This window comes from Grammomys surdaster, unplaced genomic scaffold (genome assembly GCF_004785775.1).
Source record: "Grammomys surdaster isolate TR1022 unplaced genomic scaffold, NIH_TR_1.0 197, whole genome shotgun sequence".
NCBI lineage: Eukaryota > Metazoa > Chordata > Mammalia > Rodentia > Muridae > Grammomys > Grammomys surdaster.
In genome coordinates this window covers 258726-285143 of record NW_021604642.1, presented here as the reverse complement: position 1 = coordinate 285143, position 26418 = coordinate 258726, and the positions used below count along the sequence as shown (strand labels likewise).

The window sequence follows — 26418 nt, the reverse complement described above, 5'->3', positions numbered from 1 at the left end:
AAAGAAAGAAAGAAAGAAAGAAAGAAAGAAAGAAAGAAAGAAAGAAAGGAAAAAGAAAAAGAAAGAAAGAAAGAAAGAAAGAAAGAAAGAAAGAAAATTCATTCTGTAGACCAGGCTGGCCTTGAACTTACAGAGGTCTGACTGCCTCTGTCTCCTGAGTGATGCAACTCAAGGTATGCGCCACCATCGCCCAGATAATTTTTATTTTATTTGTTTAAGTGTTTTGCCTGCACGTAAATCTACATACTACATGTCATACCCTGTGCCAGAGGAATTCAGAAGGCTTCAGAACCTTAGGCACTGGAGTTATAGACTATTGTTAGCCATCATATGGGTGCTTGAAAATGACCCTTGGTCCTCTGGAAGAACAGGCAGTGCTCCTAATCCCTAAGCCATCTCTGCAGCTCCTCTTTTTAAAATTATTTACTTATTGAGACAGGATCTCACTGTGTAGCCCTGGCTGTTCCGGAACTTGAAGAGATTGTCTGCTTTGGTCACAGGAGTGCTGGGGTTAATGCCCTTTGCCACTAAGCCTGAGAAAGATTCTATTGTACATTTGTTTGTTTGTTTGTTTGTTGTACGTGTGTACACAGAGGTCAGAGGACAGTTTGCAAGAGTCAGTTCTCTGCTTTCATCATGTGAAACTGGAGGATTCTATTCTGGTAATCAGGTAAATGGCAAGCAAGCATCTTCTACCTTCTGGCTGGCCTTATTGTGAAGGTTCTTAACTTGGAGTTCACATATGCAATACTTCATGATAGAAAATATCTGACAATTTGTATAAATACTAGTCTGTGAAGAAGATCCTTGTTTCTTCCTCCTTTTCCTCTTCCTCTTCCTCCTCCCTCTTCCTTCTCCTCCCTTTTCCTTTGGATCCAGCCTGAAAGCTGTAGGAGGCTTTCTGTGAGTTCTAGGCCAGCATGGGCTATATGGAAAGTTCTAGGTCACCTGTGGTTACATGGTGAGATGACCCTGTCTCAGAAAAGAGGTAGGTGTGTGTGTGTGTGTGAGGGGGGGGAGAGAGAGGGGGGAGAGAGGGGGGAGAGAGAGGGGAGAGAGAGAGAGAGAGAGAGAGAGAGAGAGAGAGAGAGAGAGAGAGACTGACTGTAATTTGGGCTGGAAGTGAACTTGTTATTCTCCTGCCAATCTACTGCGTTGTGGGAATTACAGGTGTGTAACACACTAAGTTTCAGTGGCTTCCCTATACCCTTTGGTCTTTTTGAGACAGTGTAGGTCACTCTGACATACCTTCCTGAATGACCTTCTTACCCCACCACATCTGACTCAGATGACACATTGGCAATTTTTGTTTTTTGTTTTTTTTTTCCCTCCAGAGCTGAAGATGGGACCCAGGGTCTTGTATTTGCTAGGCAAGCACTACCAGCAGTACGGGCTGGGCAAGATGGCGGCTTTTGAGATCTTGAGCTATAAACACCAACCCCTGAAGCGGCTGCGCCTGGGGCCTCCCTGATTTTTGTTTTTTTACCCCTGGTTTTTGTTTTTTGAGACTAGGGCTCTATGTAGTCCTGGCTGTCCTGGAGCTCAATGCGTGGACCAAGCTGTCCCAAAACTAGGAAATTCTCCTGCTTCTGCCTCTTTTAGTTTTTCGAGACAGAGTTTCTCTGTGTAGCCCTGGCTGTCCTGGAACTCACTCTGCAGACCAGGCTGGCCTCAAACTCAGAAATCTGCCTGCCTCCGCCTCCCAAGTGCTGGGATTAAAGGCGTGTGCCACACTTCTGCCTCTCTAGTGCTAGGACTAAGGGTGTTTGCCATCAATCTGGCTATTTTTGTTTGTTCGTTTGTTTGTTGAGACAGGGTCACAGTTCATACATAGACTTGGCTGTCCTGGAAGTCATTATTTAAATCAGGCTGGCCTTGAATTCACAGAGATCTGCTTTCTTCTGCTGGGACTGAAGGTGTACACCACCTGGTTAAGGGTTAGTAACAACAAAGGATTGGGGGTTTTGGTGCTGAAGGGGGATAACCACCTGGAGAGATCAGAAGCAGGCACTACAGTTTTATTGGTGCTTTCTTTTCTGTGAGACAGGCACTTCACAGAGATCCGCCTGTCTCTGCCTCTGCCGGGATTAAAGGCGCGTGCCGGGCTAGACCGGATCTTTTGTATCAGTCCAAAGGTGCTTTCTTCAAACAATAGTAGTTTTTAATCTTTACAACTGTCCTTTGAAGGAAGTCTAGCATGCCCATTATCCAGATGTGGGAACTAAGAAACGAAGTGATTGGTAAAAGATGCAGTTACTAAGTAAACTAAAAATTCCTGAGCACTTATTTTAGGCCAAGAGCTGAGCAAGGCAACGGGAACTCAGTTCCAGCTAGAGCTCTGCACAGCGGCTGCCTCCCTTCTTTCAGGTCTGCGCCTCCAGCACCGGCCACGCGGGTGGATTTTTAGTGTGTGAAATTGACTTTCCCTCCTAGGGCCCAAAGCTCCCGGGCTGTGGGGCTCCGCCCCGCGCTGGCGAGGCCCCACCCACTCTGCAGTCAGTATTGTCCGACGGTACCCAGCGTCCCTCGGCAGTTTCCGGCAGTAATCGAGAGTTTCTAACGTGCCCCGCCTCCGCCACCCCCCTTCTCTCGGCCTCGGTCCTCTCTACCGCCGCCCGGCTTGCTGTCCCCGTGCTCCCTCCCGTCCTCGGCCCTCCGCCCCTTCCCTCCCCACCTCGCCTGGCCCTGCAGGCGCCTCAGGCGGTACGGGCTGGGCAAGATGGCGGCTTTCGGGATCTTGAGCTATGAACACCGACCCCTGAAGCGGCTGCGGCTGGGGCCTCCCGATGTGTACCCTCAAGATCCCAAACAGAAGGAGGTGCGTTCACAATTCCCGGTTCCCGCGGGGTCCGGGCAGGTGTTTAGTGTGGGAAGAGACACTGACAGTTGAGGGAAAGGGGGGGTAAGGTTAGGTGAGAGCAAAAGTCCCAACACGGGGAAGAGTAGAGTGGACTGGTGCCCTGCCGGAGAGTAGGGTCTGCTAGCAGTTCCGGTAGAGGAGCTCGTGGTTCAGGAGCCATGCCAGAGGTGCCCCCCTCCACACTCACTCGGGCGCTCACACACAAACCTCAGAAAGTTGTTAGGGCCAGCTTGGTGAGGTGCCGGTAAGGGAAGAGTGATGTTGAGGTCGCTCTGGGGGATGTGGGAATCTCATTGACTGTGGGGGTGAGGGTGGGGTCCAAATGAACATAAGGGCTGGGCTTTAAATAACAACCTCTTCTAGTCAGAATCCTCCTCCTCCCTTTCTCCCTTGTTCCCTTTTCTTCTGCCCTCTCTTAAACAAGCTCTTCTATAAGGTGAATGAGGGTGAGCTAAAATGCTGTTTTTCTGCCTCAGGATGAACTGACGGCTTTGAATGTAAAACAAGGTTTCAATAACCAGCCTGCTGTCTCTGGGGATGAACATGGCAGTGCCAAGAACGTCAACTTCAATCCTGCCAAGGTGAGACAACCCTGCCAGGCTGAAGGAAAAGGCTGGAGTAATCTGAGGAGCAAAAGCTCTGGGTTGGGCAAACTGAAAGGGACAACCTAAATGGCAGAGTTTCCAACTCAGTGCTGCTACACTGGCGTTTTGACATGAGAAGCAGGACTACGTGCCTGCCCCTTCTTCCTCCCCTGAGGTATACTTTTCTCCCTTTAGATCAGTTCCAACTTCAGCAGCATCATTGCAGAGAAGTTAAGGTGTAATACTCTCTCTGACACTGGTCGGAGGAAGTCTCTAATGAACCAGAAGGACAACTTCTGGCTGGTGACTGCAAGATCTCAGAGTGCTATTAACACCTGGTTTACTGACCTGGCTGGCACCAAACCACTCACACACCTAGCCAAAAAGGTGAGGTACTGTTTTCCTGTTCTTAAGGTCAAGGTGGGGAATGTGTCTGCCTATATTCTGAGATTAAGCTACATGGTGTCGGCTCCCTGGGGTAACTAGAGACCTTGTTGTTTGTGATGTCCATCCAGGTCCCCATTTTCAGTAAGAAGGAAGAAGTATTTGGGTACTTGGCCAAATACACAGTGCCTGTGATGCGGGCTGCCTGGCTCATTAAGATGACCTGTGGCTACTATGCAGCAATGTCTGAGACTAAGGTTAAGAAGAAAAATACTGCTGACCCCTTCACTGGTAAGTAACTGTACACCTGGTGTACCACTGATGGCTTCAAGAAGTGATGGAGCCTTAGAATAAATCTTCCTAGTCTATTCCCTGCTTCTGCATGAATCTTGCGCTCATGAAATTGGTAAGCACGGAGTAATTTGAGTATCTACTGTATTCAGGTGCTGGGCTGTAAAGGTGACCAGCATATAATTTCTGCTCTTTAGATCTTAGTGGAGATGCTAAGGTGTATGTAGCATAATTAAATATAGAAAGTGGTAAACGCCAAAAGAGTAGACAGAAGGTTCTTTGAGACTTCAGTGGATGGATTGATTACTTGCTTTTAAGGAGGTGGCATTTGTCTACAGGCTAAGAGGGTGAGTAGAGTTCAGAACTCTGGTGATTGCGGGTGGAGGTAGGGGATAGAGTATTCTAAGCCTAAGGATAGTATCATATAGTTCCCTTTCCATTTTCTTTAGAATGGACTCAAATCATCACAAAGTACTTATGGGAGCAGCTACAGAAGATGGCTGAGTACTACCGGCCAGGGCCTGCAGGAAGTGGAGGTTGTGGTTCAACTATAGGACCTTTACCCCATGATGTAGAGATGGCAATCAGGCAGTGGGACTACAACGAGAAGCTCGCCTTGTTCATGTTTCAGGTAGGAGCAAGGGCATGTTGTACACGGCGTTGAGTTACACCTTATCCTGCCCTGTCAGTATAGAATGGAATTTGCCTTTTACCTTGCCCCTGGTGTGGCTCTCTTCATTCTTCCATTTACTTTATCTGCCTTACCTCTAATAGTTCCCTGCTATCCATAGGATGGAATGCTGGACAGACATGAGTTCCTGACTTGGGTGCTTGAGTGTTTCGAGAAAATACGCCCTGGAGAAGATGAATTGCTTAAATTGCTGCTTCCCCTACTGCTTCGAGTAAGGCCTAGACCTAGGGAGGAACTGTTTAGAGGGATTTGAGTAAGGATTAGGCATCAGAGCAGTGTCTTTTGGAGAAAACTAGCAGGCTCTGTTGGTCATATCCTTGCAGTACTCAGGGGAATTCGTTCAGTCTGCCTATCTGTCCCGCCGCCTTGCCTACTTCTGTACCCGGAGATTGGCTCTACAGCTGGATGGTGTGAGCAGCCACTCATCTCACGTCCTATCTGCTCAGTCAACAAGTTCTCTGCCCACTACCCCAGCACCTCAACCCCCAACTAGCAATACACCCTCAACTCCCTTTAGTGACCTGCTCATGTGCCCTCAGCACCGGCCCCTGGTGTTTGGCCTCAGCTGTATCCTTCAGGTAGGTACTAAAGGGCTCAAAAAAGTATAAGGAATTGACTGCTCATCCTGGAGAATGGGGGTGAGTTCACCTTGGAAGTGGGAGCAGGCACTGAGTACCCGTTCAAGAATTAGCATTTCTCTGTAATAGGATGTTCCCTTTTAGAGATTTTGAACATTTTCTTCTAGGACTAAGTAATTGGCCCAAAGCTTTTTAGAAAAGTACATGAGAATCTGGGTATGATAGTGTATGCCTGTAGTCTCAGAACTTGGAAAGAAGAGGCAGGAGGATTGTGAGTTCAAAGTAAGCTTAAACTACATAGCCAAATGAAACCTTGTCTCAAGATACTATTTTTTTTTAAAAAAAAAAAAAAGGAGAAAGGTAAGGAAGATGGAGATCAGGAATGATACTTGCTCCAAGAACTTAGTCATGATAAGCCTAAACTGAGATGTCAAACCTAAGGGAAATGGGTCTTAAGTGGAGATTCTAGAAAGGTAGCAGTGATAACTGGGTTTGATTTCTCTATTTGTCTGGCAGACCATCCTTCTGTGTTGCCCCAGTGCCCTAGTTTGGCACTACTCATTGACTGATAGCCGAATTAAGACTGGCTCACCACTTGACCACCTGCCTATTGCTCCTTCCAACTTGCCCATGCCAGAGGGTAACAATGCCTTTACTCAGCAGGTAAGTTTAGCTGCTGCACTGTTACTTCAAAGCTGGGATGTGTTTTATGTTTCTGTTTTGTTTTTGAGACAGAATCTTGCTGAGTAGCCTGAAAGTTTCTATGTGGATCAGGCAGGCCTCAAACTTAATGGTGATCCTTCTGCCTCTGACTTCCAAGTGCTACAGGCGTGTACTACCATGTTTGGTAGTACACAACTTGGCTACCTTTTTTTTTTTTTTAGATTTTTATATATCTGGGTGTTTCCTTAAAGTTTTTTTTTTTAACTGCAGGTCCGTGCGAAATTGCGAGAGATCGAACAACAAATCAAGGAGCGCGGACAAGCAGTTGAGGTTCGCTGGTCTTTTGATAAGTGTCAGGAAGCTACTGCAGGTGAGTGTCCGAGGACAAAAGCTAAGAAAGGATGAGTGCTAGGTTCATAGATATCTGAGACTCTGAATTCATTGAGCCTCTAGTTAAGTCCCCTTTACTGTTTGTCCTCAGGTTTCACCATTGGACGGGTGCTCCATACTTTAGAAGTGCTGGATAGCCATAGTTTTGAGCGCTCTGACTTTAGTAACTCTCTTGACTCCCTTTGTAATCGAATCTTTGGATTGGGGCCTAGTAAGGATGGTCATGAGGTGAGTAAGAAGAGAAACAGAAAGAGCAAAAACATTGCAGGAGAAGCAGTATCTATAAGGTGAAGGTATAGTATGCCATTGAAACCAGGAGATTCCTGAAGAGATATCTTCCAGCTTCCTGGGCCCAGGATGTTTTTAACTGGGGCCTTATCTTGAACAAAGAGAACTTAGTTCTTTTGTTCCCAGCTTTCTCTTTCTTATCCTTGTCACATCCTTTGGTTACAGATTTCCTCTGATGATGATGCTGTGGTATCATTATTGTGTGAATGGGCTGTAAGCTGCAAACGTTCGGGTCGGCATCGTGCTATGGTAGTAGCCAAACTCCTGGAGAAGAGACAAGCAGAAATTGAGGCTGAGGTTAGAGGCAAAGCAAAGGGAATGAATTGTCCAATGGAAAGAATCTAGTTGAATTTGAACGTCTTGTAGTGATTGACGTAGTAGTGAGATTAGGACTGGACCTGAGGGATTGGAAACAATAGAGAGCTCTTATCTTGGCACATACCTGTAATTACAGCACTTGAAAGGCAGACCAGGGTGGATCGCAGCAACAAAGCCAACCAGGACTAGGTACAGAGACAGTAACAAAAGTTGAAAAGAAAACAGGTATTAAGGCCAGGGGGCATACCTTTAATCTCAGCACCCAGGAGCTTGAGGCAAGCAGATCACTGAGTTTGAGGCCACTGTGGTCTACCTATGGAGTTCTAGAACAGGTAGGGCTATAGAGACTCTGTTTAAAAAACAAGTTTTTTTAAAAAATGATGGGGATGGTGGTGCATGACTTTAGTCCCAGCACTCACTTGGGAGACAAAGACAGGCTGATCTCGATGAGTGTGTGACTAGCTTGATCTTCATAGTGACTTCCAGGCCAACTAGAGCTACATAGTGAGATCTTGCCTCACAAAATCAAATAATTAAAAGTGCTGCCGGGCAGTGGTGGCGCACACCTTTAATCCCAGCACTTGGGAGGCAGAGGCAGGCGGATTTCTGAGTTCGAGGCCAGCCTGATCTACAGACTGAGTTCCAGGACAGCCAGGGCTACACAGAGAAACCCTGTCTCGAAAAACAAAACAAAACAAAAACAAACAAACAAAAAACAAACAAACAAAAGATTAAAAGTGGTAAACTTACAAGAAACGTTAAGGACATAAGGCACAAATAGGAAAGAACTGTTGGATAAACTGGTTAGAGACGAGATCAAGGCTGTAGTTGGGAGGTAGCAAAGGAAATGGAAAGTGTGGGACGGAGGCAAGACTAGTGATGCTTCCAGGGTTATGTATTGAAGAGTGAGGAAACAACGGAAAAAATCACTCCTCAGTTTGTTCTCTCACCTTGCAGCGCTGTGGAGAATCTGAAGCAGCTGATGAGAAGGGTTCCATTGCCTCTGGTTCTCTTTCTGCTCCTAGTGCACCCATTTTCCAGGATGTCCTCCTGCAGTTTCTGGATACACAGGCTCCCATGCTGAGTATGCACATCTATAACCTTTTAGTTACTCTGCCTAGATCCAGTTACAAGCTATGTCATCAGAAAACATAAAGAAGGGTCTTCTGGTGTCTATTTCTGTCTTGGGCTCTGTGCAGAATGACTTTTAGAATAATTCTGCTCCTTTATGGTCTGACAATTTTAATAGAATAGAGAAATGGAAAGAACCAACACAAGAACATGTGAGCAGAACATTTTTACTATATGCACAGCAGCAAAGATGCTCTGGTCATTTTAAGGTGGTGGTGGCCAGTGTTAAGTGTAGCCAACCATCCTTTTCTTTAAACGTTGTCCATGGGTATTTTTCCTACATGTATGCCTGTGCACCATGTACATGTCTGGAAGCCACTGGAGGACTTTAGATCCCCTGGAACTGGAGTTTATAGGCAATTGTGAGCCACCCAGGTGATGGGAGTCAAACCCTAAGCCCTCTGGAAGAATGGGCAGTGAATGCTGTTAACTGCTGAGCCATTTTTCTAGCCCCATTAACCATACTTTGCATCTTTAGGCAGTTTCTGGATATTTGTGGTTGTTCCTCTTATTGCCTAGGGGATGTCTCTGTGCAGTGTTTATAAGAGTGCCCGTTTTGTGTTCAGCTAACTCATCTTTCCTTATTCCCTCTTTATAGCTGATCCCCGAAGTGAGAGTGAGCGAGTGGAATTCTTTAACTTGGTACTGCTATTCTGTGAACTGATCCGACATGATGTTTTCTCCCATAATATGTACACCTGCACTCTCATCTCTCGGGGGGATCTTGCATTTGGAGCCCCTGGTCCTCGGCCTCCCTCTCCCTTTGATGATCCTGCAGATGATCCAGAGCGCAAGGAGGCTGAAGGCAGCAGCAGCAGCAAGCTAGAGGTGTGTGGCCCTTTCCTTGCTCTTAATCATTTCTTTTGACACTCATTTTTCACAGCTTCCAGAAGCCTCTGAGAGTCTCCTTTACCCAAGATTTACCCAAGAATGATAGTATTTTCTCAGCACTTCGTGGTTTATAAAGTAGTCTCATGTCAGTTTTTCACTTGGTCTTCACAAAAGGTCTGTGAGGTCCTCTTGCCTTCCATTTAAAGCTGGTGGAAACTGAGGCTTTACTTACTGGTTAAGTGACTGGGCAAGGTTTGAATCCAGAACTTGGGCTTTCCTTATGCCTCCTTGATCCAGTTCTCCATGACCTTTCCTGGACAGTGAAGAACTTCTTCTTGGGACTAAGAAAGCTCTTGCTTTGTTGAATGCCTTCAGGACCCAGGGCTCTCTGAATCTATGGACATCGACCCTAGTTCCAGTGTGCTTTTTGAGGACATGGAAAAGCCTGATTTCTCAGTAAGATCCTGAGCATGGAAGCATCCAGTGCCTTGGCTCTTCCCCTTGTGTCTCCTTTTGGAATTCCTTTATGCCTCCTGCTTCTCCTGAATGCTCTGCCCTTTCGTCTTCTTAGTTGTTCTCCCCTACTATGCCTTGTGAGGGGAAGGGAAGCCCATCCCCTGAGAAACCAGATGTCGAAAAGGATGTGAAACCCCCACCCAAAGAGAAGATCGAGGGGACACTTGGGATTCTATATGACCAGCCACGACATGTGCAGTATGCCACACACTTTCCAATCCCACAGGTACTGTTCTCCAGCATTGGTGATGGCCTGTTTTGAGGCCAAATTTCCATCAAAGGAATTTGCTGAGGTGCTAGACCCATTCCTAAGGGGGTGGGTGTGTTTGAGAAGGGGCTTGAACATGGGAGTGTGGAGAGATGCAAAGCATGCTCTTAAGAGGAGGGCAGGAGACTTGTGATGGAGCCTGATGGTGCTGCTGGGATGCAGGAGGAGTCATGCAGCCATGAGTGCAACCAGCGGTTGGTCGTACTGTTTGGGGTGGGGAAGCAGCGAGATGATGCCCGCCATGCTATCAAGAAGATTACCAAGGATATCCTGAAGGTTCTGAACCGCAAGGGGACAGCAGAAACTGGTGGGTTTCAGTCTCCTTAAACAGAATCCTCCCTAAAGAATGCCCTAGTCAGTTTTCCCATGCCCAGTGTAGGGCACTTCCCAGTCATATCCCAATGTCCTGTCTCTTGGAGTCTCCTGAGAGCTCTAGTCCTTTTGAAACTTCCCCCTCATTCCCCCCCTCTACAGACCAGCTTGCTCCTATTGTGCCTCTGAATCCTGGAGACCTGACATTCTTAGGTACCTCACAGTAAGCCCCTTACTGCCTTCCTCCCCCTCCACCCTTAACCTAGCACCTCCCCATACACGTTCCTCTGAGGGCCACATAGTCTGTGGTCCTTTAAACCTGTGCTTTGTCCCATTTGTCCCTATCCCAGCCCTTCCCTGACTTCCCTTCCCCTCTTCCCTCTCCCTTCCCTCCTTTCCCCTTTCCCTCCTCCCTGCCATAGTCCCTTCTCCACACCCCTACCTGATCCCTAGTCAGCTAGTTTTCTTTTTTGTCCTGACTCCTTGCTTTGAACTGTCCTGTCAGGTGGGGAAGATGGGCAGAAGCGACGCCGCAACCGGCCTGAAGCCTTCCCCACTGCTGAAGATATTTTTGCTAAGTTCCAGCACCTTTCCCATTATGACCAACATCAGGTCACAGCTCAGGTGTGGGCCTAAGCCAGCCCCCTTCCCACATTCTGGCTTCCTGTCCTGATTTCCTTTTTACCTTCCCCCCTAAGCAGGCTAAGCTTGATGGTCTCATCCCCTTCCACCATCATCCTTTTCCTGCGTCCTAGGCCTTCTTTCCTTCCATTCCTGTCTCACTTGCATTGCCCTTATCAGGTCTCCCGGAATGTTCTGGAGCAGATCACGAGCTTTGCCCTTGGCATGTCATACCACTTGCCTCTGGTGCAGCATGTGCAGTTTATCTTCGACCTCATGGAATATTCACTGAGCATCAGTGGCCTCATCGACTTTGCCATTCAGGTGGGGAAGTTGGGAGAGATACGGGCGGAAGAAGGAATTCATGCTTTATAGGGTCATGAAGACAAGAGTGGAGGCTCCAGCCAGCTTCCCAGGCTATTTGGATGGCTTGAAGACTAGCACAGAGGGAGTGGAACATGAGCTAAGACTGTTGGAATAGAGACTTAAGTGCTCCCTGGGGAGGCCTAAGAGACAGATTAGAACTTTGGGTACAGACCATCTTCCCGCTGTGGGGTTCATAGCATGCTGTCCTGGTGACTGGTTAGACATACTGCTAGTAGAGTGCAGGACACTGGTATGTGGTAATCTGACCCTTCCTTCTCTGCTGAAGTGGCTCCAGTGGGAAGGGCCCAAGCTCTGCCATGGCAAGTTCCTCACTAGAAACGGGTTATGTACAATACAAAGAGCCTCTTCTCAGGTTTTACTTCCATTTCTCTGATAGCTGCTGAATGAACTGAGTGTGGTTGAGGCGGAGCTCCTTCTCAAATCGTCAGATCTGGTGGGCAGCTACACTACCAGCCTGTGCTTATGTATTGTGGCTGTCCTTCGACACTATCACGCCTGCCTCATCCTCAATCAGGACCAGATGGCGCAAGTGTTTGAGGGGTAAGTGAGGTTTCGGAGTAACTAAAATGTGCAGAGTTCTGGTGAATGCCAGTTAGAAACAGCCTAGGAAGGACATGTGGGTCTACACAGTGTGACGGTGTCTGCTACTAAGGTAGGGGTAGGAATAGCTTTACCAAGAAGACAGACACTTGAATTTGTCTCCAGGGCCTTTGTGGCCTGGGCCCTGGGTACCACTTGTTAATTCTCTCTACCGTGCCTCTGTGGTAGGCTCTGTGGCGTGGTGAAACATGGAATGAATCGTTCAGATGGCTCCTCTGCAGAGCGCTGTATCCTTGCTTATCTCTATGATCTGTATACCTCCTGTAGCCATTTAAAGAGCAAATTTGGGGAGCTCTTCAGGTAAGAGAGGTAGAAGGGGTAAGAGAATGGGGCTAGTCCCACGTCCTTCCCGTTACTGCACACCTCAGCATCGAGCTGTCTGTGCGGGATCGTTATGAACTGTGTCCCTCACCTGTTACTTTATTACTGAAAGTGAACCTTCTTCCTCCTTGCCTTCACAGGCCACTTTCTTAATCACATGTGGCTCCCTTCCTGCCATGTCTGCTGTGGCCCAGCTCCCTTTTTCTTCTCCCAAGGTCCTCCATCCTTCACTCCTTTTCTTTTTTTCTTTTCTCCCCTTTCCTGCCCATCCCTGTATCCCTCCAGGCCTCCTTCAGTATTGCTATTTCCTTTCCCCACCCCTGCAGTGACTTTTGCTCAAAAGTGAAGAACACCATCTACTGTAACGTGGAGCCATCAGAATCCAATATGCGCTGGGCACCGGAGTTTATGATTGATACTCTGGAGAACCCTGCTGCTCACACTTTCACCTACACGGGGCTAGGCAAGAGTCTTAGTGAGAACCCTGCTAACCGCTACAGCTTTGTCTGCAATGCTCTTATGCATGTCTGCGTGGGTCACCATGATCCTGATAGGTATGAGTTATCCTGAGTTGAGGAATGAGCATCCTGCCTCTACCTGATATTGGGAAGACTGGGGCAGAGACCAAAAGCTAGGCATCTGAGGCTTTGTGAGACGGCTTTTCCTGAGGGCTTTTGTACTTTTCCCTAGGGTAAACGACATCGCCATCCTTTGTGCAGAGCTGACTGGCTATTGCAAGTCACTGAGTGCTGAGTGGCTGGGAGTACTTAAGGCCTTGTGCTGCTCCTCTAACAATGGCACTTGTGGTTTCAACGATCTCCTCTGCAACGTAGATGTAAGCCTTTGGATGGGGTCTTGCTGGAATATGAGACACTTACCTATTTGTTAGAGATCTGGCTATAATCAAGATCATAGGGGGTCAGAGTTGAGTAGAGTGGAGGCGTGGCACACTGGCTATGTCTCCTCCTGCATACTGACTCACAGTGTCTATCTGGTTTGCTCAGGTCAGTGACTTGTCTTTTCACGATTCCTTGGCTACTTTTGTTGCTATCCTCATTGCCCGTCAGTGTTTGCTCCTAGAAGACCTGATTCGATGTGCAGCCATCCCTTCACTCCTCAATGCTGGTAACGTACCAATCCATACCCCCTAGCATCTCAGAACTGCACTCTGTGTGCTGCTCATGCATGCTCCATAGCCATCCTGTGACTGTGAGACACCCTGCTGCAGTTCCCAGGCCAATGCTTTGTTGCACTCCAGGCTGGAGTGCCTATTTTGAATTTGCAGCCCTGATGCCACCGCCCCTCCCCAACACACACACAGTTGAACTCAATACCTCCCTCATGCTTGAGCGTGGGCTTCAGCCCAGCCTGTGGACCTTTGAGGTTTTTGACCTTTCAGCTGTATAACATTTTTGTGCTTCACTTCTCCTTCAGGATTATATTGTTTTTCCCGTTTCACCTCACTTGTATTTCAGCTTATTCCGCCTCCCAACATGCACATACACATGCACAGAGTTCGATTTCATTCTTTTTCAGATCTGCTCTGTCTTTATTCTTATTTATTTATTTATTTATTTTTATTAGCTTGTAGTGAGCAGGATTCTGAGCCAGGAGCCAGGCTTACTTGCCGAATCCTTCTCCACCTGTTCAAGACGCCACAACTCAATCCTTGCCAGTCTGATGGAAGTGAGTGACTTGATTGGAGCCAGGCAGTTAGAGAAAGAAACTGCCTCTCTCAACCCACTACTTTTACTCCTGCTTCCCCTAACTTGGGCTTCCTTGCAGACAAACCTACCGTTGGAATTCGGTCCTCCTGTGACCGCCACCTGCTGGCTGCCTCCCAGAACCGCATCGTGGATGGAGCTGTGTTTGCTGTTCTCAAGGCTGTGTTTGTACTCGGTATGGAAGGGGGTAGGAAGAGAGACATGCCAGAAGTATATATAGGGTGGAGTGCCAGCTGAATTACAGGGACAGTCTTTCTCCCTCCCAAAGGTGGTCTCTCTGACCTTTGGAGTGGGGGTGGGGAAAAGTATATTTCTGTATATTTCTGTTTCATAGGGCAGCGTTTGGGGAATTTCTGCCTCTGTGGGCCAGGGCAGATCTCCATACACTGTTCTGATCTCACTGTGCCCTCCCTATCTCCCACCCATGAACCACAGGGGATGCGGAGCTAAAAGGTTCAGGCTTCACTGTGCCGGGAGCAACAGAAGAACTGGCAGAAGAGGAGGGAGGAGGTGGTAGCAGCGGTCGGAGGCAGGGTGGCCGCAACATCTCTGTGGAGACAGCAAGTCTGGATGTCTATGCCAAGTACGTGCTGCGAAGCATCTGCCAACAGGTCAGTCTCCCTTTCCCCCACACCACCTATAAATGCTTCTGTGTAATCTAGCCCTGTTTCTCACCCATGACCACACTACCTCCCTGCTATACATTGGGTCCTTTACCTGACCCTGGCACAACTTGCCAGGGTTGCCTGCCGTCCTCTAATTATCAGCCTCCTTAGGAATGGGTAGGAGAACGTTGCCTTAAGTCACTGTGTGAGGATAGCAATGATCTACAAGACCCAGTGTTGAGTAGTGCCCAGGCCCAGCGCCTCATGCAGCTCATCTGCTACCCACATCGACTGCTGGACAACGAAGATGGAGAAAACCCCCAGAGGCAGCGCATTAAACGGATTCTCAAGGTAAAGGAGCTGGGGTGCTGGGGGGAGCAGCAGGACGGACCCTATCTGGAAATAGTGGGAACCATTCAGGAAGTAGGAAGATGAACAAGCATGTAGGAGAATGGGAACAAGAAAAACAGCTCCAGCGTGAGCTTAGGAGCAGATCTGGTGGTACGGTCTAGACTCGAGTTAGGCTGTTAGGTGAGTGCACATCTGTGCACAGCTCATCTATGGGAAGAGTTGCCACTGAGAGGCCTAGATTCTGCTTTGCATATATGGCACTTCAGTTGTGACTCAGTGGGTGACTAGTAATAGCTATTACGGTGGAAACTGTACTCATGCACATGTACTGTATGCACAGCACCATATATTCAGTCCTTTTAATTTGATCTTTATGACCTTGTGAAGTGAATATGAATATCCTTGTTTGACCAGTGAGGAAACCGAGGCTTGAGAGTTTAATTAGCTTGTCCAAGGTCACATGAGGAGCTAGAAAGTTTTGAGTGACTGTGTGGACTCAGGTGTGCCTGTACCCTTTCACTTTGTCATGTTGCTTGCCTCAGACATTTGACTGACTGGGATAGGAAAATAAGGCCATGGAGGAAGTACTAAAGGAATGAGTTTTCTTTAGCCTGGAGGAAATAATACCGAAGAGGGATTACCTAACAGTAGCTTTCCAGTCTCTACAGGACTTCAAAAGAGTGTAAAAAGGCTTTGTGGGGGACTTTGAGCAGCTGATGTAAAACAGCATAGTCAGGTTTTAACCTTAACATTAAGGATTTAAAGGCTAGGCATTGAACAGAACTTTGTGAGGCTCTGGGACAAGGATCTAGAGGGATATGAAATCATTGTTTAAACCATAGTAAAATATGCTCGCTTTCAGTGATTTGAGATTATTTAAATGGAGTCTTTCCTGATGAGAGAGGCATAGAGGTCCCTTTCCAACTTCTAGGAATCTGTTGTAGGGGAGTAAGAGTTAGCCATAAATAGGTAGTAAGGTTGACACAATGATGATTACTTTGGTTTTTACCACCAGAACTTAGACCAGTGGACCATGCGCCAGTCCTCTTTGGAGCTACAGCTGATGATCAAGCAGACCCCCAACAATGTAAGTAATGTCTCCAGGCCCTCCCTTTCCCAGACCACTTCCAGTTCCCTGTGTCAGGGATATCAGCCTTCATAGAAGAACTGAGGTCCTACCCTCAAGCTCCTGACTGAGAGAGATAAGAGGGAGTGTGAGAATGACAGACACCTGGAGTTGGTGATAAGGAGAGGGGTGTGGAGTCTTTGCTGTGGACAAGTATGGCTCTGGTGGTAATAGAGCCTATTTCTATGGCAAAGGAGAAGACAGGAGGGAACTGTAGAAATACGGAGATACAGGAGGGTACAGATTCTGACAGTTATGTCCCTACTGCCGACCTCCACGATACCCTCCTTCAGCCTCATCTCCCATCTCTCCTGCCTGGTTTCCCCTTACTGCTAGCTGCCTATTTAGCCCTTCTGTGCCTTTTATTCTACCCAGGAGATGAACTCTCTCTTGGAGAACATTGCCAAGGCTACAATTGAGGTTTTCCAGCAGTCAGCAGAGACGGGGTCATCTTCTGGAAGTACAGCAAGCAACATGCCCAGCAGCAGCAAGACCAAACCTGTGCTCAGGTTGGACAGAAAGAAATTAGGATTTGTCCCTCATGAGTTTTTCTACTGATAGCATGAATGATGTTTTTGAAATAGTGATATTGGACATGTCCGGGGGAGAGAAATGATTGTCGAACTTTGCTTAGCCAGCTCCCCTGAAACCCTATGTCCTCTGTCTTCTAGCTCTCTAGAGCGTTCTGGTGTATGGTTGGTGGCTCCTCTCATTGCCAAACTGCCCACTTCAGTCCAGGGCCATGTATTAAAAGCTGCTGGGGAGGAATTGGAAAAGGGTCAGCACTTGGGTTCTTCTTCCCGGAAAGAGCGAGATCGACAAAAACAGAAGAGGTAAGAAGAGATCTTGTTGACCAGAAGAGGGATCTGGTCGGTAAGAACTAAAGAGTGGACAGGAAAGGAGGTGGCAGGCCCAGAAAAGAATAAATGTTGGGCCTCCAAGTAGAGAATAGGCTCATGAGAAAGTGGCATTTGGGTGGGGTGTGGTAGTACACGCCTTTAATCGTGCACTTGGGAGGCAGAGGCAGGAGGCTCTCTATGTCTGAGGCCAGCCTGGTCTAAATAGCAAGTTCTAAGCCAACTAGAGCTACATAAAGAAACCATATCTCAAAAAAACAAAAAACAAAAAGGAAAGGAAGGAAGGAAAGGAGGAATGTGGCAAGTCAAGAGCTGAGTGGCACGGCTAAGCAGGAGGTCACACATTAGGTGGAGAATCTAGGATTCAGCAAGATGGCTCCATGGGTAAAAATGCTTGCTAACAGCATTGAGTACAATTCCTAGGTTATACATGGTAGGGGAAGATAACCAGTTCCCACAAGTTTTCCTCTGACCTCTACATGTGTACATGGCCTCCACGTAGAAACAGAAATGAAAAAAAAATGTTTTAAGAGTAGAATCTTTACAAGGAAGTTGGAAGGTGCTTGACCTATAGTCTTCTTGTCTCTGACCTTCCCCTCCTCGTGACTCCAGCATGTCCCTGTTGAGCCAGCAGCCTTTCTTATCACTGGTGCTAACGTGTCTAAAAGGACAGGATGAGCAACGGGAGGGACTCCTTGCCTCCCTCCACAGCCAGGTGCACCAGGTACAGATATCTGGGCCTTGGAGGTGACATCAAGGTGGGGATGGGTGCACCTAAGAAGCCACTACATCCTTGGAGCCTTCATTATTTTCTGATAAAAAACATTTGGTGACTTGGACTAGAAAGGAGATTCCTGAGCTACATGTTAAACTTGTTTCTATCCTAGATTGTGATTAATTGGCGAGAAAACCAGTACTTAGATGATTGCAAACCAAAGCAGCTAATGCATGAGGCACTCAAACTTCGGCTCAACCTGGTGAGGGGACTCTGTGGGGAAGAAGGAAAGGGTGGGCTTGGAAAGACAGTTAAGAAGCTCCAGCTTAGGGATGACAGGTTTGAGAATGGAGGCTTTACATTCTTTGAGGTCTTCCAATATTAATCTTACTTTTCTGAAATGGAGGACCTTAAAATGGTCAGAGGAACCAAATCCCTATGGCCAAGATCCAATAGACTGAGTACCTCGTATGCTTACAGAAACCCTGCCTCAATATTCGACATTCTGCCTGGGCCTTGTAATACTAGAAATGCATTGTGCAATGTTAAATGGAATTGTGGAATTTGTTTAGTACAAGTCCCATCTTTTTATAAGTAAGGAAGCAGATCCTGACATACCAAATTCAGCCACTGACCTAACGTTGAATAGGAAATCATAGGTACAAATGACTGGACAGGGCCTTAGTGGGTCTCAGCTCCCACTTAACCAGGCTCTAACCTAAGCTTTTCTCAGAAAACTGACCATCACCTTGAACCATCTGACTGACTTGTGGTCCTGGCAGGTGGGGGGCATGTTTGACACGGTGCAGCGTAGTACCCAACAGACTACAGAGTGGGCCCAGCTCCTCCTGGAGATCATCATCAGTGGCACTGTGGACATGCAGTCTAACAAGTGAGCATCCCCAACCCTGAAGGAGCCCCTATCCTGTGCCAGCTGCAAGAACCACTGGCTCCATGACCCTGGGCTCCCTCACACAATCTTAGACCCCTTGGGATGACATCATCCCTTCCTGCCTGTGACCTCTTAGGGCTCTGCTTTCTTAATCTCTTGCTTCTTGGTTTTCTCCCTTGCTTCCTGCCTGCCACAGTGAGCTCTTCACTACTGTGTTGGACATGCTGAGTGTGCTTATCAATGGAACATTGGCTGCAGACATGTCCAGTATCTCACAAGGCAGCATGGAAGAAAACAAACGTGCATATATGAACCTGGTGAAGAAGCTTCAGGTGAACAGAGGGGTCAAGAACAAGGTTTGGGGGTGCTGGAAACTCAACTCCTTCTGCCCTGACTGTATTTACTGTGCAGCCTGGGAGTGGGAAGTGAGATGGGCCCTGTTCCCTCCCCTTTCCTATCTGTTCTTTTTGATCTGTGTAATGGGGATTTACTGAATACCATTGCCTTTTTTTGTAATTTGTTTTTATTGTTGTTGTTTAGTTGGTATGAGACAGCATCTCATTTGGTAACCCAAGTTCTCCTATAACTCATTATATAACCCATACTACACTTAAACCCACAGCAATCTTCCTGCCTTGGCTTCTTAAGTGCTGAGATTATTTTGGGAGTTTTGTGGAGGGGGTTGGGTTTTTTATATATATATATCCAAGGCTAGCTCTCAAACTTAAAATACTCTTACCTCAGCCACCCAAGTGCTGCCATTATAGATAGACACTACTGCGACCAGCTCTGAGTGTGTTTTTTTAAGATTTATTTATTTTATTTATATGAGTATACTGTAGCTGTCTTCAGACACACCAGAAGAGGGCATCGGATCCCATTACAGATGGTTGTGAGCCACCATGTGGTTGTTGGGAATTAAACTCAGGACCTCTGGAAGAGCAGTCGGTGTTTTTAACCTTCTTAGTGTCTTCAACCTTCTTAGTGTCTTCTTTATACTTACTATGGTCTTTGTACCCCTTGAAACTTCCTACCCCTCTTTTTCTGTATCTTTGAATTCATGACCCATCTTCTTATGTCTGCAGAAGGACTTAGGGGAGCGCCAGTCAGACAGTCTGGAAAAGGTTCATCAACTGTTGCCACTACCCAAGCAGAACCGGGATGTCATAACCTGTGAGCCACAGGGCTCCCTTATCGACACCAAAGGCAACAAGATTGCTGGCTTCGATTCTATCTTCAAGAAGGAGGCATGTCCTGTTGTCTTCCCATGCCCTCTACCCCCTAGCACCCCATGTTAATCTCTGACCTCACAGCTCCAGCTAATACATCAAATCCAGGAGCCCATTAGGCTCTCCCCAAGGAAACCTACAAACCATCATCCATGGGATTTTGAACAAATCACTTAGCTTTCCCTACCCTTTATCTCCCCTTCTTTAGGAGTCTCTTTCTTCTCACACTCTACTGTTACTTCTGCCTGTTTCACTACCCTCTGACTTTTCTCCATGCCCTGCCCTCCTCTCTGCCCCACTGTTTTCTCATCTCTCAGCATCCTGCTAGCACCCTGTCTCTTTCCTCCATGTCTCTCTACTTGCCCAGCTCAGCTTCCTTTTATTTTTTATGTTGGTTTCAGTATTTGGATTTAAAAAATGATGTGCTTGGGTGTGTGTATGCCACATATGGGTGCAGGTGCCCACAGACTTGGATGTCCTGGATCTGGAGTTCCAAGTGATTGTGAGCCACCTGATGTGGGTTCTGGGAAACAAACCTGGGTCCTATGCAGGAGTAGCAAGAGCTCTTACCCACGGGCTGTCTATCCAGCACTTAGTTGAGTATTTCCTTGTGTAACCATATTATTCTGCATAGAAGAGGGAGAAAGGAGATGCAGAGGTTCAAATGCAAAGTGAAGCGCCTCAGTGTACACATTCTCTCCATTTCTTTCTTGTCATCTGGTTCTCTTGCTGCTTTCCTGACTCTTCTATCCCTACCTGTCTTTCTCTTCCTGTTTCCCTCTGACTGCCTCTCTTTGACACTTTAGTTTTTCCTTCTCTTTTCTCCTTTCCTCTCCTTCCCCTTTTCCTCTCCTCTCTCCCTTCTTTCCCTCCTTCCCCTCTCTCTGGCTTCTTTCTATCCCTCTCATCTTCTGTTAACCTCTCTCCTCCCCTCCTTCTCTGTTTCCCTGTCTGCCTCTTCAGTACCGTCTTTCTATCCTGGTCTCTTCTTTCCCCTTCACCCCCTTCTCCTGTAGTTCAACTCTACCCCAGCTAGAATGTTCTGTCCCGCATATATCTGTATGTCAGGATCTCTTTCTTCTCCTCATGCCCCCTCACTACTTACACCTCTTTCCTTGTTTGAAAACTTGTCAACAGCTCTTTCATCCTTTCTAGACCTTCTCCTATTTTCCAAGTCTTGGTGGCTCATTGTTTCTCCTTTTCTGGAGCAGGGTCTACAAGTTTCCACCAAACAAAAGATCTCGCCCTGGGAGCTTTTTGAGGGCCTGAAGCCATCAACAGCACCACTGTCATGGGCCTGGTTTGGCACAGTCCGAGTGGACCGCCGAGTGGCACGAGGGGAGGAGCAACAACGGCTGTTGCTCTACCATACCCACCTGAGGCCTCGACCCAGAGCCTATTATCTGGAGCCACTACCTCTGCCCCCAGAAGATGAGGAGCCACCAGCCCCTGCCTTATTAGAGCCCGAGAAAAAGGCTCCTGAGCCCCCCAAGACTGACAAACCAGGGGCTGCTCCTCCCAGCACCGAGGAACGCAAGAAGAAGTCTACCAAGGGCAAGAAACGCAGCCAGCCAGCCACCAAGAGCGAGGCCAGTCCCTATCCCGCCCAAGCCCTTTTCCTGACTTCGTGTGTAGTTAGGAATTGAAAGTTCCCACTTTCTAGGAAGTGTGCGGTACATAGGGAAGAGGTGCCATTAGAATTATGGTCCAGTGAATTTTATCAGTGCTGCTCCTCCTTACACCCTCCTCCCTCACCTCCCTTACCTCTCTCACCTCCCTACCCAGAACTGCTGTCACCCACTTACCTTTGTCCTCTGCACCCATGCAGGACTATGGCATGGGGCCAGGTCGGAGTGGTCCCTATGGTGTGACAGTGCCTCCAGACCTTCTACACCATGCAAATCCTGGTTCTATATCCCACCTTAGCTACAGGCAGAGCTCCATGGGCCTGTACACCCAAAACCAGCCACTACCTGCTGGTAAGTACTAGTCTCTAGGATTGGTGGAGTTGAACATTCCTCCCCAGGGGAGATGTTGATAGCTGGAACTGTTTTAAAAAAAAAGGCTAAAGGGATAAGGATCCCAGAGAGGTCAATTTGCTCTGCTTTCCAGGTGGCCCTCGTGTGGACCCATACCGCCCTGTGCGATTACCACTGCAGAAGCTGCCAACTCGACCAACTTATCCTGGTGTGCTGCCTACAACTATGTCTACTGTCATGGGTCTAGAACCCTCTTCTTATAAGACCTCTGTGTACCGGCAGCAGCAACCCACAGTGCCCCAGGGACAGCGCCTTCGCCAACAGCTCCAGGCAAAGATAGTGAGAGGGGCAGTAGGGAGGACTGCCAGGGAGAGGGGTTTTGGTGGGTCACAGGACTGAGGAGATACTTGGAACCTTCTCAGGAGCATGCAGGGTTGGAGCTATAAAAGAGACATGGCAAAAAGTATTTCCCGAACTTGAGTTCTCCTTTTTCCCTTTAGCAGAGTCAGGGGATGTTGGGACAGTCATCTGTCCATCAGATGACCCCTAGTTCTTCCTATGGTTTGCAGACTTCCCAGGTAAGTGCCTGGGACTATGAACATCAGGAAGAGGGAAGCAAGTTGCTGTACTCCTTCATGCCCCAGTTCTCTCTCCTCCTTCCCTCCAGGGCTATACTTCCTATGTCTCTCATGTGGGATTGCAGCAACACACAGGCCCTGCAGGTACCATGGTGCCCCCCAGCTACTCCAGCCAGCCTTATCAGAGCACCCACCCTTCTACCAATCCTACTCTTGTAGATCCTACCCGCCATCTGCAGCAGCGGCCCAGTGGCTATGTGCATCAGCAGGCCCCAACCTATGGGCATGGACTGACTACCACTCAAAGGTACTCAAAGTAGTAGTGAACTGGTAAGGGATACTGAGGGATAAGCAGATTTGAGAAGGATCTGATTTGGGAAATCCCATACTTGAAGGTGCTAAATGGGCCTGAACTTTGGGAGACATTAAGAACACTAATCTGGTCATGTAACCATTACCACAAATGGCCTGAGTTGGAAGAAATCTTTGAGGACCAGAGAGAAGAAACAAATGTATCTGACTTTGATAAGAAAGGACCTGGAGTTTATAGATGTAGTTATATGATAAGGAGTCCTAAATCCAGTATTAAACAGTTAACTCTAGGACTGAGGATGAGGTTTAGTTGATAGCATACATGATGTCTTGACTTTCATCCCCAGCCCTACATAAAGCCTGCTATGTCATGCACATTTGAAATAGCAGCACACAAGAGGTGGAGGGAGGAGAATCAGAAGTTCAAGGTCGTCCTTGGCTACATAATGAGTTTGAGGCTAGCCTGAGCTACATGAGACCCTTTCTCAAGGGAAGAAAAAGCAGTTGAACTTTAGGATGGACTAACAAAAGAATTTCATGGTTAATTTTAGTCAAATCTTAGTCATGAGGCTCTGTAACTTAGGATTTAGAATACTCTAGACTGGGCTGATTAATTGCCTGCTATGTAGCCAGTATCATGCTGGAACTAGAGTGAAGAAAGATAGTGGAAAAAAAGTACATGGTTCCTCACCACAAAGATCTTTTACCCTAGTTGTGAAGTAGAGGTCTTACACAGAAGATACTGTGCAGAGGGATTTTTAGAGAATGGTGCGAACAAAGCCATAATCAGGTGTTCAGTTGGATGCCAGGAAGTAAATGGACTTGAAAAAAGGTGGGCTACTACCAGTATAGATCAGAGTCACTGGAGAAGGACTGTGGATTCAAGCTGGCCTCTGAGATAACTATGATTGGGATTTGTAGAAAAGGAAGGGCATTCTAGGTAAAGGATGCAGCATGAGCCAAAACATGGGACTGGATTGAGTGGAGACAGAAAGGAGCAGATCTTAAATGTAGTGTGGAACGGATGCTAGGGAGGGAACAGGGCCTAGCTTACAGAGGGCAAGTTGACTATGATATTGAATACTGAGGTACAGCATTGAGACACAACCAGAAAGGACTGCTTTGCTCAGAAGAGTGATAGGAAGAGCTTGGTGTGTTAAGGGATTAGTGTGGAACGAATGGACGGGGTGTAGGGGAAGGTGTGAGACGATGAAGCGAGAGAGCCCAGCTGCAGATTTTCAGAGATCTGCAGATTCAGGTAGAAAGGGCATCTGGAGTAGCAGAACAACTGGGTGTGTTTCTGGGGAGCAACAGCAACCATAAAAACCCTTGATAGGTGTTTATAGAATGCTTATCATGTGCAGACAGTTTTTCATGAGAGAAAAATAGCTAAAACAGAATCTAAAAATTCCTAAGCATTAAGGTTATGAGACAGTAAAATGGAGTATTGTCTTTGTGTTTTATTCTCTGACCTAGAAATCTGTCAGACTCCAGAAGGGCTCCTCTCATTAGTGCCAAGAGGAATGAATACAATGACTTGTTAGTTTCTTTCAGGTCAGGGACCCAGGGTTTGCACCACCCCCTTTCCCTGCCCTGTGCTTTGACCTTTGGACCTCTTGTCTTTGGAGGTTTTCACACCAGACACTGCAGCAGACACCCATGATGGGTACCATGACTCCGTTGAGTGCCCAGGGTGTCCAGGCAGGCGTCCGTTCAACTTCCATCCTGCCTGAGCAGCAGCAGCAACAACAGCAGCAGCAGCAGCAGCAGCAACAGCAGCCACAACAGCAACAGCAGCAGCAGCAGCAACAGCAGCAGTACCACATCCGACAACAACAGCAGCAGCAGCAGATCTTACGGGTAAGACCATGGGATTGTGTCTGACACTTGAGAACTCAAGAAAGAAAGGACGTATTCTTCTCACACTCTCCCCAAGATGAAATGTGAGGTAATGTAGTAAGCACTGAGCACAAAGGCGGATGTATGTTAGTACTTTTTATTTTCTTTCGTTTCTTCAGACAGGGTCTCATACTGTAACCTAGGCCAGTCTTAAACTCATGACAATCCTCCTGCCTCAGCTTTCTGAATGCTGGAATTATAGACCTACACCACCATAATGGGTTCAATAGTGGTGATTAAATGGCTTCCTCCCAACTCCCTTTAATTTCCTGAGGATCATAGTGAGAAGTTGGGTAGTCTTTGCCAGATATACTACTTGGTTTCTTTAGGCTGTGGACCTGGAGTTCCCTCACTGCTTCTTGGCTCCAACTCCCTTTCCTCTTCCTGCTCCCATCTTTTCAACACAGTCACAGCTCCATTGCTCTTGTTAAAATGATCTCTTATGTGCTTATAGCAACAGCAGCAACAACAGCAGCAGCAGCAACAGCAGCAACAGCAGCAGCAGCAACAACAGCAGCAGCAACAGCAACAGCAGCAGCAGCCACACCAGCAGCAGCAGCAGGCAGCTCCTCCCCAACCCCAACCCCAGTCCCAGCCCCAGGTAGTTGCTGAACTATAGCCACAGGCTCAGGGCTAGCTGCACAGGATGGGCACATAGCCAACCCAAGCTAGGAGCAGTGTACAATGGGGTAGCATTGGGAGGTTAGGGATAGCACTAATAGGTTAAGGTGGATGGGTGAGGAAGGAGCTGGAAAGTTGGAGTTCAATCTTCTACTTTCCATTTCTACCCAGTTCCAGCGCCAGGGGCTTCAGCAGACCCAGCAGCAGCAACAGACAGCAGCTTTGGTCCGGCAACTTCAACAACAGCTCTCCAGTAAGCCTGCCTCCTTCCCAAGAAGAATCTGGGGAAGAAGAGGGGATGGGGTAGGCAGAGGTGGCTAAGGTGCTGGCTTCAGGGACACATTGTGGATGTCCCTTTCCCTCTTCCCCGTTCCTTCCCAGCTCACTAGCTTTCCTCATGAATATGAGCCTTGATTGGTCTTCCACCCTGACAGTCTCTCATTTTTCACAGATACACAGCCACAGCCCAGTACCAACATATTTGGACGCTACTGAGTCACCTGGAGGAACTGCTTGTACACTGGATGTGGCCCAGCCTTTCTGCTTAATTTCCAGTCTCCTTTCTGGGCGAGCTCCAGTAGTGGTTGGGGTCCTTCCCTCAGGCTCCATTTTTAATGAATTTTTAGTATTTTTGTTAATGTGAAACATTGAACTGTTGGGTTTTGTATATTATTTATATAGAGATCCCAGAGCTGCTGCACTCAATATACAGAGCTTCTTTGCAAAAGAAATGTGTGAATTTCCACATGGAAGGCTCTCCTGTGAGAGTGCCAGGGAAAGGATGAACAACTCACAGTCTTTATGCCTTCCGCATCACCTCCCTCCTCACCCTCTGGCCTCTGCATTTCTGAGTTCTAGCTGCACTGCTACCCTTTGTTCCCTGCTCGAAAGCCACCCAAATGAGCTCCAAGCCTCAGTCCTTTAGTTGAGAGTACCCCCTCAACTAAACAGTGTAGCTTCTTTACAGCTTTCTTCCACTGGGGTTATACCACTAGAATAGGGGTTCATTAGGCTGGAAAGAAATCAGTGGATCCCCGTCATCCTTCCATAACACTCCATATACTGGCTTCATACAAGCTGAGAGTAGAGGTAGAGATGCCAGACAGTGCCTGTCATTATGTCATCTCACGTGGTCACCATCATACACCAAGCTAACTAGAGAACTTCTCTGAAGGTGACATTTCTAAAAAGTTGCTGTCCGTGGGCATGTGATGTCATGTGATGTGACAGAAGTCCAGAGTGGCTCTGGCAGGAAGAGAGACCAGCACAAGCCATACCTGTTTCTCCCTGACCTGCTGCTGGAATCCCATGTTTTCATACAACCCACCTTGGCAGTTTCCCAGAGTGACTGTTGCTCACTCTCAACTCAAATTTCCTTCAGATTCACATTTGAAATGGGCTGGGCCAGTCTCACCTTTGTGGTCTCAATCCTGCCTTAAGCCCTCAATCCAAGGTTGTGCTTGCTGGGGACCCCAACTACTTTATGACAATCATGA

At 47.6% G+C, this 26418-nt stretch overlaps 1 protein-coding gene across 2 annotated transcripts; it reads left to right on the top strand.

Annotated features, from left to right (window-relative positions):
* Positions 1–2516: 2516 nt before the first annotated feature.
* On the top strand, positions 2517–25579 carry Med12 (mediator complex subunit 12). Of its 2 annotated transcripts, none has more exons than XM_028769979.1 (45): positions 2517–2818; positions 3337–3441; positions 3640–3831; positions 3960–4119; positions 4569–4750; positions 4911–5021; positions 5134–5388; positions 5905–6051; positions 6322–6421; positions 6533–6669; positions 6895–7026; positions 8005–8131; positions 8777–9006; positions 9385–9465; positions 9581–9751; positions 9956–10100; positions 10268–10318; positions 10611–10729; positions 10907–11050; positions 11490–11653; positions 11882–12013; positions 12361–12588; positions 12725–12869; positions 13039–13159; positions 13619–13720; positions 13820–13933; positions 14194–14369; positions 14535–14714; positions 15730–15801; positions 16216–16349; positions 16512–16673; positions 17310–17421; positions 17585–17674; positions 18195–18304; positions 18501–18636; positions 19390–19551; positions 20745–21122; positions 21362–21512; positions 21646–21842; positions 22013–22090; positions 22180–22397; positions 24031–24262; positions 24762–24902; positions 25094–25175; positions 25374–25579. In XM_028769979.1, the coding sequence occupies exons 1-45, from the start codon at positions 2720–2722 to the stop codon at positions 25415–25417; spliced, it is 6549 nt and encodes a 2182-aa protein (XP_028625812.1). In that variant the 5' UTR covers positions 2517–2719; the 3' UTR covers positions 25418–25579. The 2 variants fall into 2 exon arrangements, with proteins under 2 accessions (XP_028625812.1, XP_028625811.1); XM_028769978.1 differs by having other exon boundaries at positions 21646–21851; positions 24756–24902.
* Positions 25580–26418: the final 839 nt, after the last annotated feature.